General features: G+C 35.7%; 1 protein-coding gene across 1 annotated transcript; it reads left to right on the forward strand.

Moving 5' to 3' along the window:
• The first annotated feature begins 818 nt into the window (after positions 1 to 818).
• Positions 819 to 7,165, forward strand: LOC143555817 (leucine-rich repeat receptor protein kinase HPCA1-like). Its single transcript, XM_077045306.1, has 19 exons — positions 819 to 915; positions 1,897 to 2,014; positions 2,115 to 2,186; positions 2,266 to 2,340; positions 2,846 to 2,917; positions 3,004 to 3,165; positions 3,234 to 3,308; positions 3,394 to 3,465; positions 3,585 to 3,656; positions 3,735 to 3,803; positions 3,912 to 3,986; positions 4,080 to 4,151; positions 4,331 to 4,465; positions 4,539 to 5,011; positions 5,090 to 5,239; positions 5,360 to 5,499; positions 5,577 to 5,796; positions 5,997 to 6,232; positions 6,641 to 7,165. Exons 1-19 carry the CDS (start codon positions 819 to 821, stop codon positions 7,130 to 7,132), a joined length of 2,877 nt encoding a protein of 958 aa, XP_076901421.1. The 3' UTR covers positions 7,133 to 7,165.
• The last annotated feature ends 7,063 nt before the right edge of the window (positions 7,166 to 14,228 follow it).

Genomic DNA, 14,228 nt, shown 5'->3' on the forward strand with positions numbered 1-14,228 from the left:
TAGAAAAGCCAGTGAGCCAACGTAACTTACTCTGGCAGCGTATGACTCCAACGTCTGGCCAATGTAATACAGAAGGTTGGCAGGGTAGGAGCTAGTTGGTACCTAGGGTACGCCATACACTTGGCTTGTAGCTTACAATAGGTTGCTAAAGTGTTCGGGTTTAATCGATTTTTCACGGGTATTTAATTAAAAAAAATTGCGTGACAAACTTAGTGTCATCATATTTTTTGCCTAAGATTATTTTTATCCACAAGCTTCAAGAGTACATTTTTTCAAGTTTTTGTATTTAGTACGATTTTCATGTTTGTTGTGTGATTTATTATTATTATTATTGTTGTCGTCGTCTTCTCTTAGACTCTTAGTGATGACTAAACTATTATATTTTGTGATGAAAATGAGATGTTAGAATCGTTTCATTTTCAAATGTGATGTATCCAATACTTACAATGAAGCCAATTCATATGCTCATCCAAAGAAGAACCAGACAAGCTAGTAAAACAACAATATATTATGTCTGATCGGCCAATGATGAACAGGAAAATATTCTTAAAAACAACAAGGTTTCTTGATATTTATGTTGGTCGGGCGGAGCAACCAGCAACACGATCCATCTGTCACACATCAGTTGAGACTTAAAATGTTGCATAATATTAATCCTAACTTAAAATTATTCGACATCATCAGCATCTGTCGGATATTATGTCTTCTAATAATCTAAATTAACTAACCAAAATCCTTATCATATAAACAAAGAAAATCCTTGTTCATTGGCTACTCGCATTCTCGAATTCACTGCTAAAGGCAGGTGTTTTCCACCCATGGAAGTAGGCGTATGTCGGGTATTGTGGTGGTGTATTTTGGTTTTACTCATGGTGGAAGTTCATGTGATCGTCGCCGATACTCATTCTGGTGACGGTAAGTGATCTTGTGGTGGTGTTGTAGTTTACTCTCTTTAACTGGCCGGAAACCATCATCATCATACTCGGTATATCCCACCAGTAGCAAAGCTATGGTAGGGTCTTAGGGTAGGATGTAGACAGCCTTACTTCTAACCTGTAGGAATAGAGAGGCTGCTTCCGGTGAGACCCCCGGCTCGATAGGAGTTTTGCGTCAAGCCTTGAACATAAGGCACATAACACTCAACCATCGGCGCACCGGCCGATTGGTGTATGTACCCTTGTCTTTCGGCTATCAACGCACCACATGATGCCTGATTAACCTTCCGACACTTTTAATGTTATTTTCACGAGATTAGTAAAATAACGTCAAAATTAGTGCAATTTCATTTTTGCCCACCCGAGGGTTCACACATATATACATTATATACGCACACCACATAGCAGGTCGCCTTTAACCGGAAACCAATAGATGAAAATTAAACATGAATGAAAAATTGCTCAATATATACTTGTTTGATTTGGTTTATGAAAATCTAACATGAGACTTCAATTTGAAAGGGTGATTTCATATTTAAACATTATTTTTGTTTTTCTTTAAAAAAGGTTCCGTTATCTCTTTAACTTGAGTATAGTATTGCTACACCTTTTTTAAATCATTCTTTTGCACCGATCTTTTTTAAAACGTCCATATATTGTGCGTTTAACGTGTGTCATTATGTATGCGTGTAGCTGTAAATATATGTCATGTAATTCTAAGCATAAGTTCGTAACTATTGACATAGTTTTGTAATTATAACTACTTATATGAGTTGCGTAATTATTCATATATTTTACATAAGTAGTTACATATGTTGCGTAATTATATATAAGCGCCATAGGCTAAATTAATATGTACAATTAATAATCTATCCCATACTAAGACATTTAATTAGTTTCCACCTCTACAACTTTTCATACTGGCATGTAAATTTGTTCACACATAAATTTACATATGCAGCTGCGGCACTTCGAGCATTGAAAGATCAGTGGCAAAACACGCCGCCGAGCTGGAAAAGGTCAAACGACCCGTGTTCATGGGAAGGTGTCAATTGCACCAACACTAGAGTCATTGGACTGTCAGTCTATCTTCCTTTACCTTGGTTCAATTATATCATTGTAATAATATTCTAAGAAATTAAACTATTTAACATGTGGACTGTTCTTGTTCTTTCACAGGAGCTTGTCAAGTATGAACTTAGCAGGTCAACTCGTTGGCGATATTGGTGGCCTCTCTGAACTAACATCTTTGTGAGTTTATAAAGTTTTTTTTTAATAAAATGTTATACTGAAATCGTATAATCTGACAAGATCTTGATGTTTATGATAGGGACTTATCGTTTAACCGTGGCCTAATGGGTCCAATCTCTTCGCGGATAGGAGATCTGAAAAATCTTGATACATTGTGAGTTTTTTATAAACTGTTTCTTGCATGCCTATATAGAACAATATATGCAGAAGAAACTAGTGACATAGAGCGGAGGGAAAAAAAGATTTTAGATACTGAAATTAAAGACGTGAATAAAAGCGTAAATTAAGCCAATCAGTGTGATGAAAACGAAGCTCTAACCGAAGGAATTTGTGTCTGACAGCTTGGTCAAACTGCCTATCGCATCGCATACGACACATAATTTGGCTCATCGGAACCTTTTTGTCCCGTAGCTTCACTCGTAGCCAAAGTTATACTATTTTTATGTTTGGGGGCTTTACTACCTTATATTTTTCAGTCAAAATGGTCCAAGTAAAAGTCTGCTAACTTTTGGATCAGCTCCGTATCACATAAGCTCAAATTTCTTTCTGTGGTTGCTCATATTGCAAAAAAAAAAATAATAAAAAATGAAACACCGCACGCGTTAAAAAACTAACTTAGAACAGCCACGAATTGAAACTTGTTAAAATTCTGGTTTCAGGATACTAATGGGCTGTGGCTTCACCGGTAGCATTCCATCTGAACTCGGAAACCTCAAGAAACTATCATTCCTGTAAGATTCTTCATAACAACGCTACAACTAATACGCAATCAGTTACTAAATTTTCACTGGTTTAATGAATATGTTATGATCACTAGCGCTTTGAACTCGAATTACCTAACTGGAGAAATCCCTCCATCGTTGGGATATTTGTCAAATCTTTATTGGTTGGATCTCGCGGAGAATCAGTTGTCTGGAGAGATTCCGTATTCAGAAGTCTCAAAACCAGGATTGGATATGCTTAAAAAAGCTAAACATTTGTGAGTACCAATACTGTTTTTCTCGCATGATCTTGCAAAAACGTCGTCTGATTATTGTGAATTGGCAGTCACTTTAATAAGAACAAGCTCTCGGGACCTATTCCGTCTAAAATTTTTGACAAAGACATGCCTCTAATACATGTGTAAGTTGGACCAACTCATACTAAATGTTTTTGAATCATTTCATCAAACATATTAGAATTTATCGGTTGTGCTCTTGCAACACAGACTATTCGACGGGAACCAGTTTACGGGACAAATCCCTGACACAATTGGACGTCTCCAGGCACTAGAGGTTCTGTAAGTACATATCAACATACTTTGTTTAAAAACTCGCTCAAACTTGTTCATCTTATCGTAAAAATTCAACGGTCCAAGATATAACAATGATGGTGATATTCATGTATATTTTGCGACAGTCGACTTGATAGAAACGCATTGGACGGTGAGGTTCCATCAGCATTGAACCAACTTACAACTCTTGGTGAATTGTGAGTACAAATTTGTATTGTGTTAGATACATATATATACATTGCCTTTGACTTTGACTTTGACTTTTTGATGGATAGACATTTAGGCTACAACAAACTTAGGGGAGCTTTACCTGATCTAAATGGGATGACTGCTCTAACTTTTGTGTAAGTGAATCATGTAACATTTAAACAATAAAAACCTTCATTTTGAACTTATTTTTCGTGTTAGATTACCCGAGATATGAAAATTTGTGAGACATGCTTTTTGTTTAGTGACTTGAGCAACAACCAATTTCAAGAATCTGACCCTCCGCTGTGGTTTACTACATTGCCGTCATTACAAGCACTGTGAGTTTTCAATAGTTGGTATATATAAGATTTATATCTCATGCATAAAAGAAAGACTATCTTATATGTGAGAATTTATGATGCCATGACTAGCATTATGGAATCTGGATCACTCAAAGGGAAGCTACCGGAAGCGCTGTTCGGTTTATCAGGAATTCAAACATTGTAAGTGATAAAACAATTACTGACAAAGAAACTTAAAGATAAATGATAAATCAAATAATAACTACAATAGAAAAGAAAAATTAGTAAAAATTAGAGCCATTCCATCTAAACTAAATTTATAATATGATCTTCTTTAATTAGAAATCACATGTTTAGTTATTGAAAGCAATCCTCAACAGTTCATTGAAGAACAATAATCTCAACGATACTCTCGATATGAGTGGCAACATAAGCGAAGACTTGCAGATTGTTGATTTACAAAACAACAAGATCAACAATGTAACACTCAATAGCGAATACAAAAACAAACTCGAGTAAGAACGACACTTTATATAAATATCTCTATTAGTATGTCATATTTACATGTCTTTTATGTGAATGTTTTAGACTTTTTGGGAACCCGATTTGCAATACAACTTTTGGGCAGACTCAATATTGCCAACTTCAGCAATTACCTTCAGGATATTTTACACCCTTACCTTGTGGGAGCATACCGTGTCCGTCTGATCAGAAACCGAGTTCTCTAAGATGTGAGTGTGCTTATCCATATGAAGGCAACCTGTTCTTCCGAGCGCCGTCTTTTAGGAGTTTAACAAACGACACCTTGTGGCATTCACTCGAATCGAGTCTTTCCACAAAACTAAGCCTCTCTACAGGCTCAGTCGCTCTCCAAAACCCGTTCTTTAACATTGATGATTATCTTCAAGTGCATGTGCAATTCTTTCCATCGGAAAGCAAGCATTTTACTCGAGTGGAGGTCCAGAATTTGGGATTTTATTTAACTAAGCAAACTTACAAGCCGCCAGCAGAACTTGGACTTGGACCGTATTTTTTCATGGCAGATCTTTATCCGTTCGCAGGTGATCGATTTAACAAGTTAAAAAATGGTGAGAGTTTGAATAAGTGTTGAGTTATGAGCTTATGATCATATGTTGCAGATGGTAATCGAGGTGGTCTTGGCGTTGGTGCTATAATCGGGATGTCCCTTGGTTGCACCCTTTTGATCCTCGTGCTTATTGGGCTCGTGTTATATGCGGTTAAACAAAAGAAGCAGGCTGCAAAGGCCATTAGTATAAGCAAAACTTTTGGTACTCCTATATATATATATATATATATATATATATATATATATATATATCATAGATTCATAGTTTAATTTATGTGTCAATTATATAACTTTTCATGGCTGATTTAACTGTTTTCAACAGGTTCATGGGCTCCAAGTACCAAAGACAACGGAGGTGCACCGCAGTTGAAGGGCGCTAGATGGTTCTCTTACGATGAACTCAAGAAAAGCACAGATAACTTCTCTGAAAGTAATATGATAGGATCGGGTGGCTATGGGAAGGTATACATATATATACATGCACACACGCATATGCACCTTCAAAACCAAAATATTGTAACAAATACATGGTTTCCTAGGTTTATAAAGGGGAAATCCCAGGCGGGCAGATGGTCGCGATAAAAAAAGCTGAACAAGGATCAATGCAAGGCGGATTCGAGTTCAAGACTGAAATCGAGTTACTTTCACGAGTGCATCATAAGAACCTTGTTGGCCTGGTCGGATTTTGCTTCGAGAAAAAGGAACAGATGTTGGTTTATGAGTATATGTCTAAAGGAACCCTTAGAGACAGCTTGTCAGGTATAGATATAGGGAACAACTAAATAAACACTACTTACATACTATCCAGACACCACTGGCTTGTCATATGGCCTGTAGGATCATTCTTTGCGATATCATACGTCCTGTATGATGTGACAAGAGTGTATCTTTATTTGAAAGTTATAAATTAAAAAAAGTGTCAACTGAAGTTTAAAACTAAATGAACAAATGATTTGCAGGTAAATCAGAAATTCATCTAGATTGGAAGAGGAGACTGCGTGTGGCTCTCGGTTGTGCCAAAGGGCTAGCATATTTACACGAGCTTGCTGACCCTCCTATAATCCACAGAGACATCAAATCAACCAATATTCTTCTAGACGAAAACCTCACAGCCAAAGTTGCTGATTTCGGGTTGTCTAAGCTAGTTTCCGACAGCGAAAAAGGCCATGTCTCGACTCAAGTTAAGGGTACCTTGGTATGCTACTTTTACCCCTTATTAGAGCATTCTCAGCCCATTCCCTAAAAACATGTGAGGAGGATTTGTAAATTATATGGTATGGTTATGAGTGGTTGTGAGTAGCGGAGAGAGAAAATGTTATATGAGAAAGTTAAATTTGAGGATTCACTATTCATACCCTATAATTTTTTAATATTTTTGAAAAGCGGATGTGAGTTGAAGAAAGAGAAAAGATAATGATAAAGGTATAAAAGGTATTATTTAATTAAATAGGAGAGAAAAAAAACAGTAATTTGTAGTGTAATTATATGATATATATGGATATAGAGTAGGGAATGGGCTGGGAATGCTCTTAGCACATTTATATAAAATTTAAATTCACATTAAGTTGTTAAAGTTGCTACCACTATTTGTATATGTTTGCAGGGCTATCTTGATCCTGAATACTACATGACACAACAACTAACGGATATGAGTGACGTTTATAGTTTCGGGGTTGTGATGCTTGAACTAGTAACCGCTAAACTACCTATTGTAAAAGGAAAGTACATTGTGCGTGAGGTGAGACTAGTAATGGACAAAACTGATGAAGAAGCGTACGGATTGAGGGAACTAGTTGATCCAAATCTTAAAGACTCAGGCCTCTTAACGGGGTTCGTGAGATTTATACAATTAGCATTGCAATGTGTTGAAGAATCCGCTTCAGATCGTCCAACCATGAGTGATATAGTGAAAGTGCTCGAGAACATTTTGAAGAGTGAAGGGATCCACACGTCTTCATCGTCTATTTCTTCATCTGCAACCGAGTTTGGATCCAACCGAGGCATTTATAATGAAGGGGGGCTCAGAAAGATGGATAGTGGTGCATTTGACTACAGTGCTGGATACAATATCACAGCCAAAATTGAACCCAAATAACTTGTGTTTATATATATTTATACATATATAAGTACTCTTTGTTACATTCTTCCATGTATTGTTACTATAATTGGGTATGCTCCAAAGGACTAGATTTTGGGACATTTTGTAACATAGTTATCTACCATTAATTTGGATATAAACTTTGGTTTGTAATGAACTGTTAGATTTATAATGTCTCCTTTTAGCAGTTTTTTGAATTGATGAACTAGCATCAGACTGAGTATTTATGCTAATAATAATCATATCGCATATAAATACTTTGTTTCATGGACTCACTTCTTATCAAGATTTTGCTCTTACATATATAAACCTTTTATACAATTTGTTAAGAAGTACAAAAAACTAACATTACACAAAAATCCATACAACAGTAAATTGTAACAATTTTAACATCATAATTTTAGCAACTATTATATTATCACCTAATAGCAACTTATCATGATATTAAGCCACAATTTTGTTTGCAAAGTTGTTATTAAAAACAAATAAATGGCGCAGAATGCGGTAAGCCCTTGTTTTAAATTATTGAAACAATGGCCTCTTTTTTTATCAGTTTTGCTTATAATTATTGAAACAGGATGGAGGTACGAAAATAACAGAGATAGCAATTGAAAGATATGATATGTTAGTGAATATATGAAGCATTACATAATGCGATTTCTTAATTTGACAGGTTTTGTGTTACATGTTGAGCTTATGTCATTTCGTCAAACATTTTAGAACTCTTGAGTAACTTGAATATATAATAGGACTTAATTATACGGATAATCCATGTGTGTGATATTAGTTTAGGGCTTTGGATTTTGGAAATTACGATTTTAATCCCGAGTGCTTACTCAGTCGTAAAACTTTTGGTTCTTTTCCCTGACTGATATTAAATTTGCCAAGTATTGCCTAACAAGTATTGAAATTAAGGACATTGATAAGCGTGTAAATTAAAGATATCAATATTTTACGTGTTTTAGATTAAAAAGGAAAGAATTTAAAAATGCTAAAAACTAGGGAAAGTTTTAGTGATGAAATTAGAGTCCTAATTGAATTAATTCAGGTCCAGCAACCGAGTTAAATCTCCTGCAGCAATTTGCCACATGATTTGATTCGTCGATAGTTTTTCGTCCATTGCTACTTATGAGCCTTGTAACTTCACTCATAGCCTAAGTTATGCTTCTTTTATGCGCCTTGCAACTTCACTCATAGCCCAAGTTATGCTTCTTTTATGTTGGGTTTCCGTTTCCCTCTTGTCTAGTTGGTCAAGTTAAAGTCCACCAACTCTTAATAAACTCTTTCATGAAACCACTTACATATATAGTGTCTTTACTATACTAACTACAACTCACGGTGTTTCTTTTATTTAAAGACCCAATTACAAATTTTGTCCTTTAAAAAAAGCCAAATTACGGTTCGTGTCCTTTCCTTGCAGGCGGTGTCCTTTAAACTTTTTTTTCCTACAAGTTTTGTCCTTTACGCTAACTGGGTTAGAAAAAGTCAGTTAAGTATGACATGTGCCAGACATGTGATGGGCATAATTGTAATTTTAACAGGGGAATATATTATATATATTTTCTTTTCTTTCTCTCTTCTTTCTCTCTAAGCCATAAATTCCGGCCACCTCTCCTCTTCCTCTCCCGCCGCCTCCTCCCACCACCAACCTCCAACAGCCGCCTCCACCGCCAGTACCACACCAACCTCCCTCAACGCCGCTTCAACGTCCGCCGCCATACAACCTCAGCTTCCGAGTCGGCGCCGTTTTCCGGCAGCCGGAGAGCCCACCGGAAAAACGCTCCGCCTGTACCTCCCATTCCATCATCACCACCGCCATACAACCGCCGTAGATCTATTACCGGCGGCTAACTGTTCTTCACAAGGTACGATTCAATTTCTACATCGATCGATTTATGCATCGTTTTAGGTTACCATTCGATTTAATCTTTGTGGGTCAATTTCATCTGGGTGTTATTGATTTTTGTTTGTTAAAGCTTGGATCTTTACGGGTGTTCTTGATTTTTGTTAAAGCTTGGATCTTTATTGTTTCTGGGTCGTTTGTTCTGGGTCGTTTGCAATCTGGGTGTTTTTGATTTTTGTTAAAGGTTGGATTTTGAGTGTTTCTTGTTGTTTATGAACCATTGATTTATGTTTGGGATCTGTGAAAATGTATAAGTGATGTCATTGTTGATTGGATTAGGTTTTGATTGAATTTGGATCTGAATCGGTTGGGGGAAATGGAGCCTGAGGGGGTTAAGCGTCGAGGGAGGAAGAGGAAGAGAAGGAAGGAGTTGCAGGTGGTGAAAAGACAAAAATGCCCTCACATGCGTCTCACGTGAGGGCATTTAACTGAGTTTTTCTAACCCAGTTAGCGTAAAGGACATAACGTGTAGAAAAAAAAAGTTTAAAGTACACCGCCTGCAAGGAAACTTAGAAAAGGACACGAACCGGTTTTTGGCTTTTTTTAAAGGACAAAATTTGTAATTCTGTCTTATTTAAAAAAAAAAAAAGCTCTTGTTTTAAGAAAGAAATTATATCGAATAATGGTGGCCCAAAAATGTAAAGAAACTATCAACTTTTCTTGTTATGTTGGCCAGAAAATATTATGAGAAAAAAAGTGAAAAGTGATGACAACCGGAAGATTCTGAGCCTTTCCACTCTGACCGTTGGACTCAGCCTGTTTTATGCTTTTATACGACATTCACAACAGCTCTATTTCCACCAACTGCGGGCCCATTTTCATCAACGGGTTAAAGACACTTTTAGAGTTTTAGTTTAAGTTTACAAATCCCATAAAAGAAACCAACATGTAATTAATTACCCCTCAACTATGAATAACTTACAAATGTGGTCTAGAAGCTCTTTATTTTCCGTTTTCCACCCGAATAGAAAAGCTATTAATATTTAATAACATGACCCGTTTTATACTAACGCTAGCTTAAGTAATACTAACGCTACCTTTGTATACTAACATACTTGTAAGTTTGGTCCTCATCTTTCAATATATATTATTTTTTTTATTTTAATTTTAAACCAACTTACCCCCACGATTTTTGAATGACTATAACTTTTCATACGTTAATATTTTTTTATAAAAATTACACCATAAAAACAAGATTTTTATTCTCTCTAATTTGAGTATGATATTGTTGTAGTTTTTTTCAATTAAAAAATAACATGTTACGTATGGTTGCTCACAACTCGATTTTAACGAATTTTAAGTTAAGCATGTGAGACAAATCATTAGTAACGATTTTTTGTTGACGAAAATCGAAACTAAATGGTTATAAATTGAAACAGCTTTATGATACATGGCAGAATCTTGTTGCTTGTAAATTCTTTCAGCCAAAGATTAAAAACTGTACGAGTCGACGAGATTGAATGTGGGCATTATAAAAAAAGACTAGTTAAACTGACATTTTGATCAAATTCCCTTAATATTATGAATGGTCATAGTTTGGTTGACTCTATGAATATTTCTAGTTTACATTTTTGTGTCCCTATGTAATTTATCAACTATGTGTATCTCTAGAAAAATAAGTTCGCTTAAAGATTCATGTTAAAACATTTACAGTAAATTTGCCAATTCCTTTTTATCTCATATTATTTTCATATAAAAAATATTTCAATAAATGCACAACTATCAGTATGATTATTCTTACCCTAAAAGGAATAATAAAATTTGCTGATGCTTAAACCTTACACACTTGCCTCACTGTTAAGGGTCATTTTGCTAAATTATTAAATTCTACACCTAAAATCAGGTTTCTCTAATTCTAGTAATGAAAATGAAACTTCTTGGAAACGAACTAACAGCTTGCGGCTGGCCCACTTACGCAATCATTGACCCAAGAAACGCGGAACAGTTACACATACTCGCCTCTTTAAACATCACTATGCCCCTGGTCTTTTCTGGAATTACATTTTGTTCCCTTCTTGTTGAGAAAATTGACAACTTCTTCGTAAATTAGCATTTTGATTTGATGATTTTTATGTAAAGTAGTGTTTACTTTTGGCATCGTAGTCTAACAAGTGTTTAGCCTTATGAAATCCTTGGTAAACGAGCAGTTATCCCTCAAGTTTCTCGGTAAACGGGGTATAGCGGTACAAATTAGTTAAATGTGTAGTAGCTGGTTAGTTGAGTAGCCGGAATGCGTATGGCCTCCTTATCCTAACAAAAGTTTATTCCGTCTATTAAGTTAGTGTTTGTGTTATTTACTCCTTATCTCCTTGTCATACAACTCGTATGATACGTCAATGGTTTCTGGAAATAGTGTCAGCGATATTCTTATAGACGTAACCAAAAGTATAAGTAACTAGATTGTAAATATTATCTCATAAATTGATATGCATCTATTAACTCTAAAGAATGATATTATTAATTGAATTATTTTGAATTAATAATCAAGCTAAAATCATGCCACAAATCGTGACTTTATTGAAGAAGATTGATAAGAGTAATTGTATTTATTACTTTGTAACGTTTCCTTTAATTTAGCTTCTGTAATTGATATATATTCTAACTATCATTTATCAATAAAGGTATCTCTTTTCAATTTCAATTAACTCTGTTCTCTTAATGGTATCAAAGCATTTGGTGGTGTAACTTGGGTGTTTGTAAGTTCTTCAAATGGAAAATGGATTTCAATAAAATTTACATGTCGAGAAGTGTGTATTTTATTAGAAGTAGGATCAAGTGCATAATATGCGCTTTGAGAAGGAGAGTAGCCTACAAAAATACAAGGTTTAGATTTAGGGTGTAACTTATGGGGGGAATATGGTCGTAACCAAGGAAAACAAAGGCAACCAAAACTTCTTAATTTTCCATAATTTGGTTGTTTGTTAAATAATTTGTGATACGGTGAGGTGTTTTGGAGAGTAGGAGTAGGTAACCGATTAATGAGATAAGCGGCTGTGGTCATGGCAAAGGGCCAATAGGTGGTTGTCATTTTTGCATGAGTAAGAAGGGACAAGTCGGTTTTGACGATATGACGATGTCTACGTTCGGCATATCCGTTGTGTTCGGGTGTATGTGGGGGTGAAGTGAGGTGAGAAATACCATGAGACTGAAGGTGTGAGGAAAGTTTGATGTATTCACTACCATTATCGGAGAATAATTGCTTAATAGTTGTTTGGAAATAGTTTTCCACAAGTTTTTAAAACGAATGAATGTGGATAAAGAGTTGGATTTATTTTTGATTGTGTATAACCATATGTATTTTGTAAAATGGTCTACAAATATTATATAATTATCACCACCAACACCCCTTCTTAAATTACAACTCGTACTACTGATCACATTCCATTACACTCCCTTACAGGCCCAAACATCATTACCAACCCATCTAACACACCAGACCCTCCAACTAGCCCAAACACTTCCTCTAACTCTCCCTCCCACCCATCCTTCGGCCCATCTACAACTTCTACACCCCCTGCTTCCCCCAACCCATTAGACGACCCATCCACAATCAACACCCCACCCACTTCCGTTTCCCCAACCAACACTCAATCCCAACCTATTATATCTCTACCCGCTGCTACCGAATATAATTTCCAAAACTCAACAACCAACTCACATAATCTTGACCCCACATCAACCACTGAACCACAACCCCAATCTCGTATCAGAAAACCAAATCCTCGATATCATAATCCTAATTTTCAGCTATACACAGCCATAAATGGTCCAATCAATGAACCTTCAACCATAACACAAGCTCTAAAACACCCTCTTTGGAGAAATTCAATGTCTGAAGAATATGATGCGTTGATTAAAAATAATACTTGGACCCTTATCCCATCCGACCAAGCTTCCAATCTTGTAGGATCTAAATGGGTATTTCGCACGAAGTACAAACCCGATGGTTCTGTTGACTGTCTAAAGGCTCCTCTCGTAGCCAAAGTGTCACACCCCGACTCAGGGCCTGGGTGCGACACCCGTTAGTTGGTATCCGGTTTTGAAAATATATCAGAGTTGCGGATTATTTAGCGGAAGTCTTGAAAATACAATATTCATTTATAAAATGTCGGGTCAGAATACCCGTTGAATAATGTATAAAATATCAGCGGAAGTCTTTTCAGATTAAATATTATTAAAATCTCAGGAGTTGAACACTCGTTTTAATACTTCAAATATCTGTTTTTTTTTAATTGTAATTCTTTAATAACATTTTGAATAAATATCTGAGCCATCAGATCACCTCTAATGACTATGTCTCTAATCTTCTATCAGTCCTGCCTGTCAGTTATATTCTTTTACAGTTTCCTTGAAATGTGGGGGAAAAATACGTCAGCACACAGCCGGTGAATGACGCTGACTCAATAATACCAGTGTGTAAAAGACAGTCAACTCAATTGGGTTACAATTACCCTAAGTACATGTACAATTAATCATATACACAATATCATTTCTTTGATCAGTCTCGTAGACTACCAGAGACGTGTTTGATGATATGCATGGCCTCGGGGAAATCCGAGTCACCATGTATGTATAGATCCAGACACATGTATACTCTTAATTTGAGTATGCCTGTTTCTCATTATTGTAACACAAAGTTTTAAGGATTCGTAAATCCCATGCAAACAGTTCAGACTCTAAAAGAGTTGTAAAAGGTTGGGGCGTATTCACCTTTTATGATTGTAATCAGTTTATGACACTGATTCCTGTATATTGATCAGTTTCGGTTACTGACCCCTGTCTGTAAATCAGTTTCTGTTACTGATTTCTGTTTCTGTTTTCAGCTTTCTGATTGATTGATTGGCTGTTATCTCGGACCTATAGTACGAGTATAACATTTGTATAAATATCTAGATCAACGATCTAGCTTCAGACCCCGTAGTCTGTTTTGTATAGCTGTAACCTTGATAATTTATTTGTTTGTATAAAACATGTGGACATTTAGCCCCTTTGTTTATTTATTAATTATATATCAGGTTTCTTCTTCAGGAAGAAACATTTATACCATGTTTCTTCTTCAAGAAGAAACATTATTTTAACTATAACCTGTGTGAATGAATAGTATCTTTCTTAATCATTAAGAAATACTATTTAACTATAACCTTTGCATATAACTGATTACGTTTCTTAATCGTGAAGAAACAATAATTT

This window comes from Bidens hawaiensis, unplaced genomic scaffold (genome assembly GCF_021521415.1).
Source record: "Bidens hawaiensis isolate Kalapana, Puna unplaced genomic scaffold, B.hawaiensis_p1.1 tig00018320_1, whole genome shotgun sequence".
NCBI classification, from domain to species: Eukaryota; Viridiplantae; Streptophyta; class Magnoliopsida; order Asterales; family Asteraceae; genus Bidens; species Bidens hawaiensis.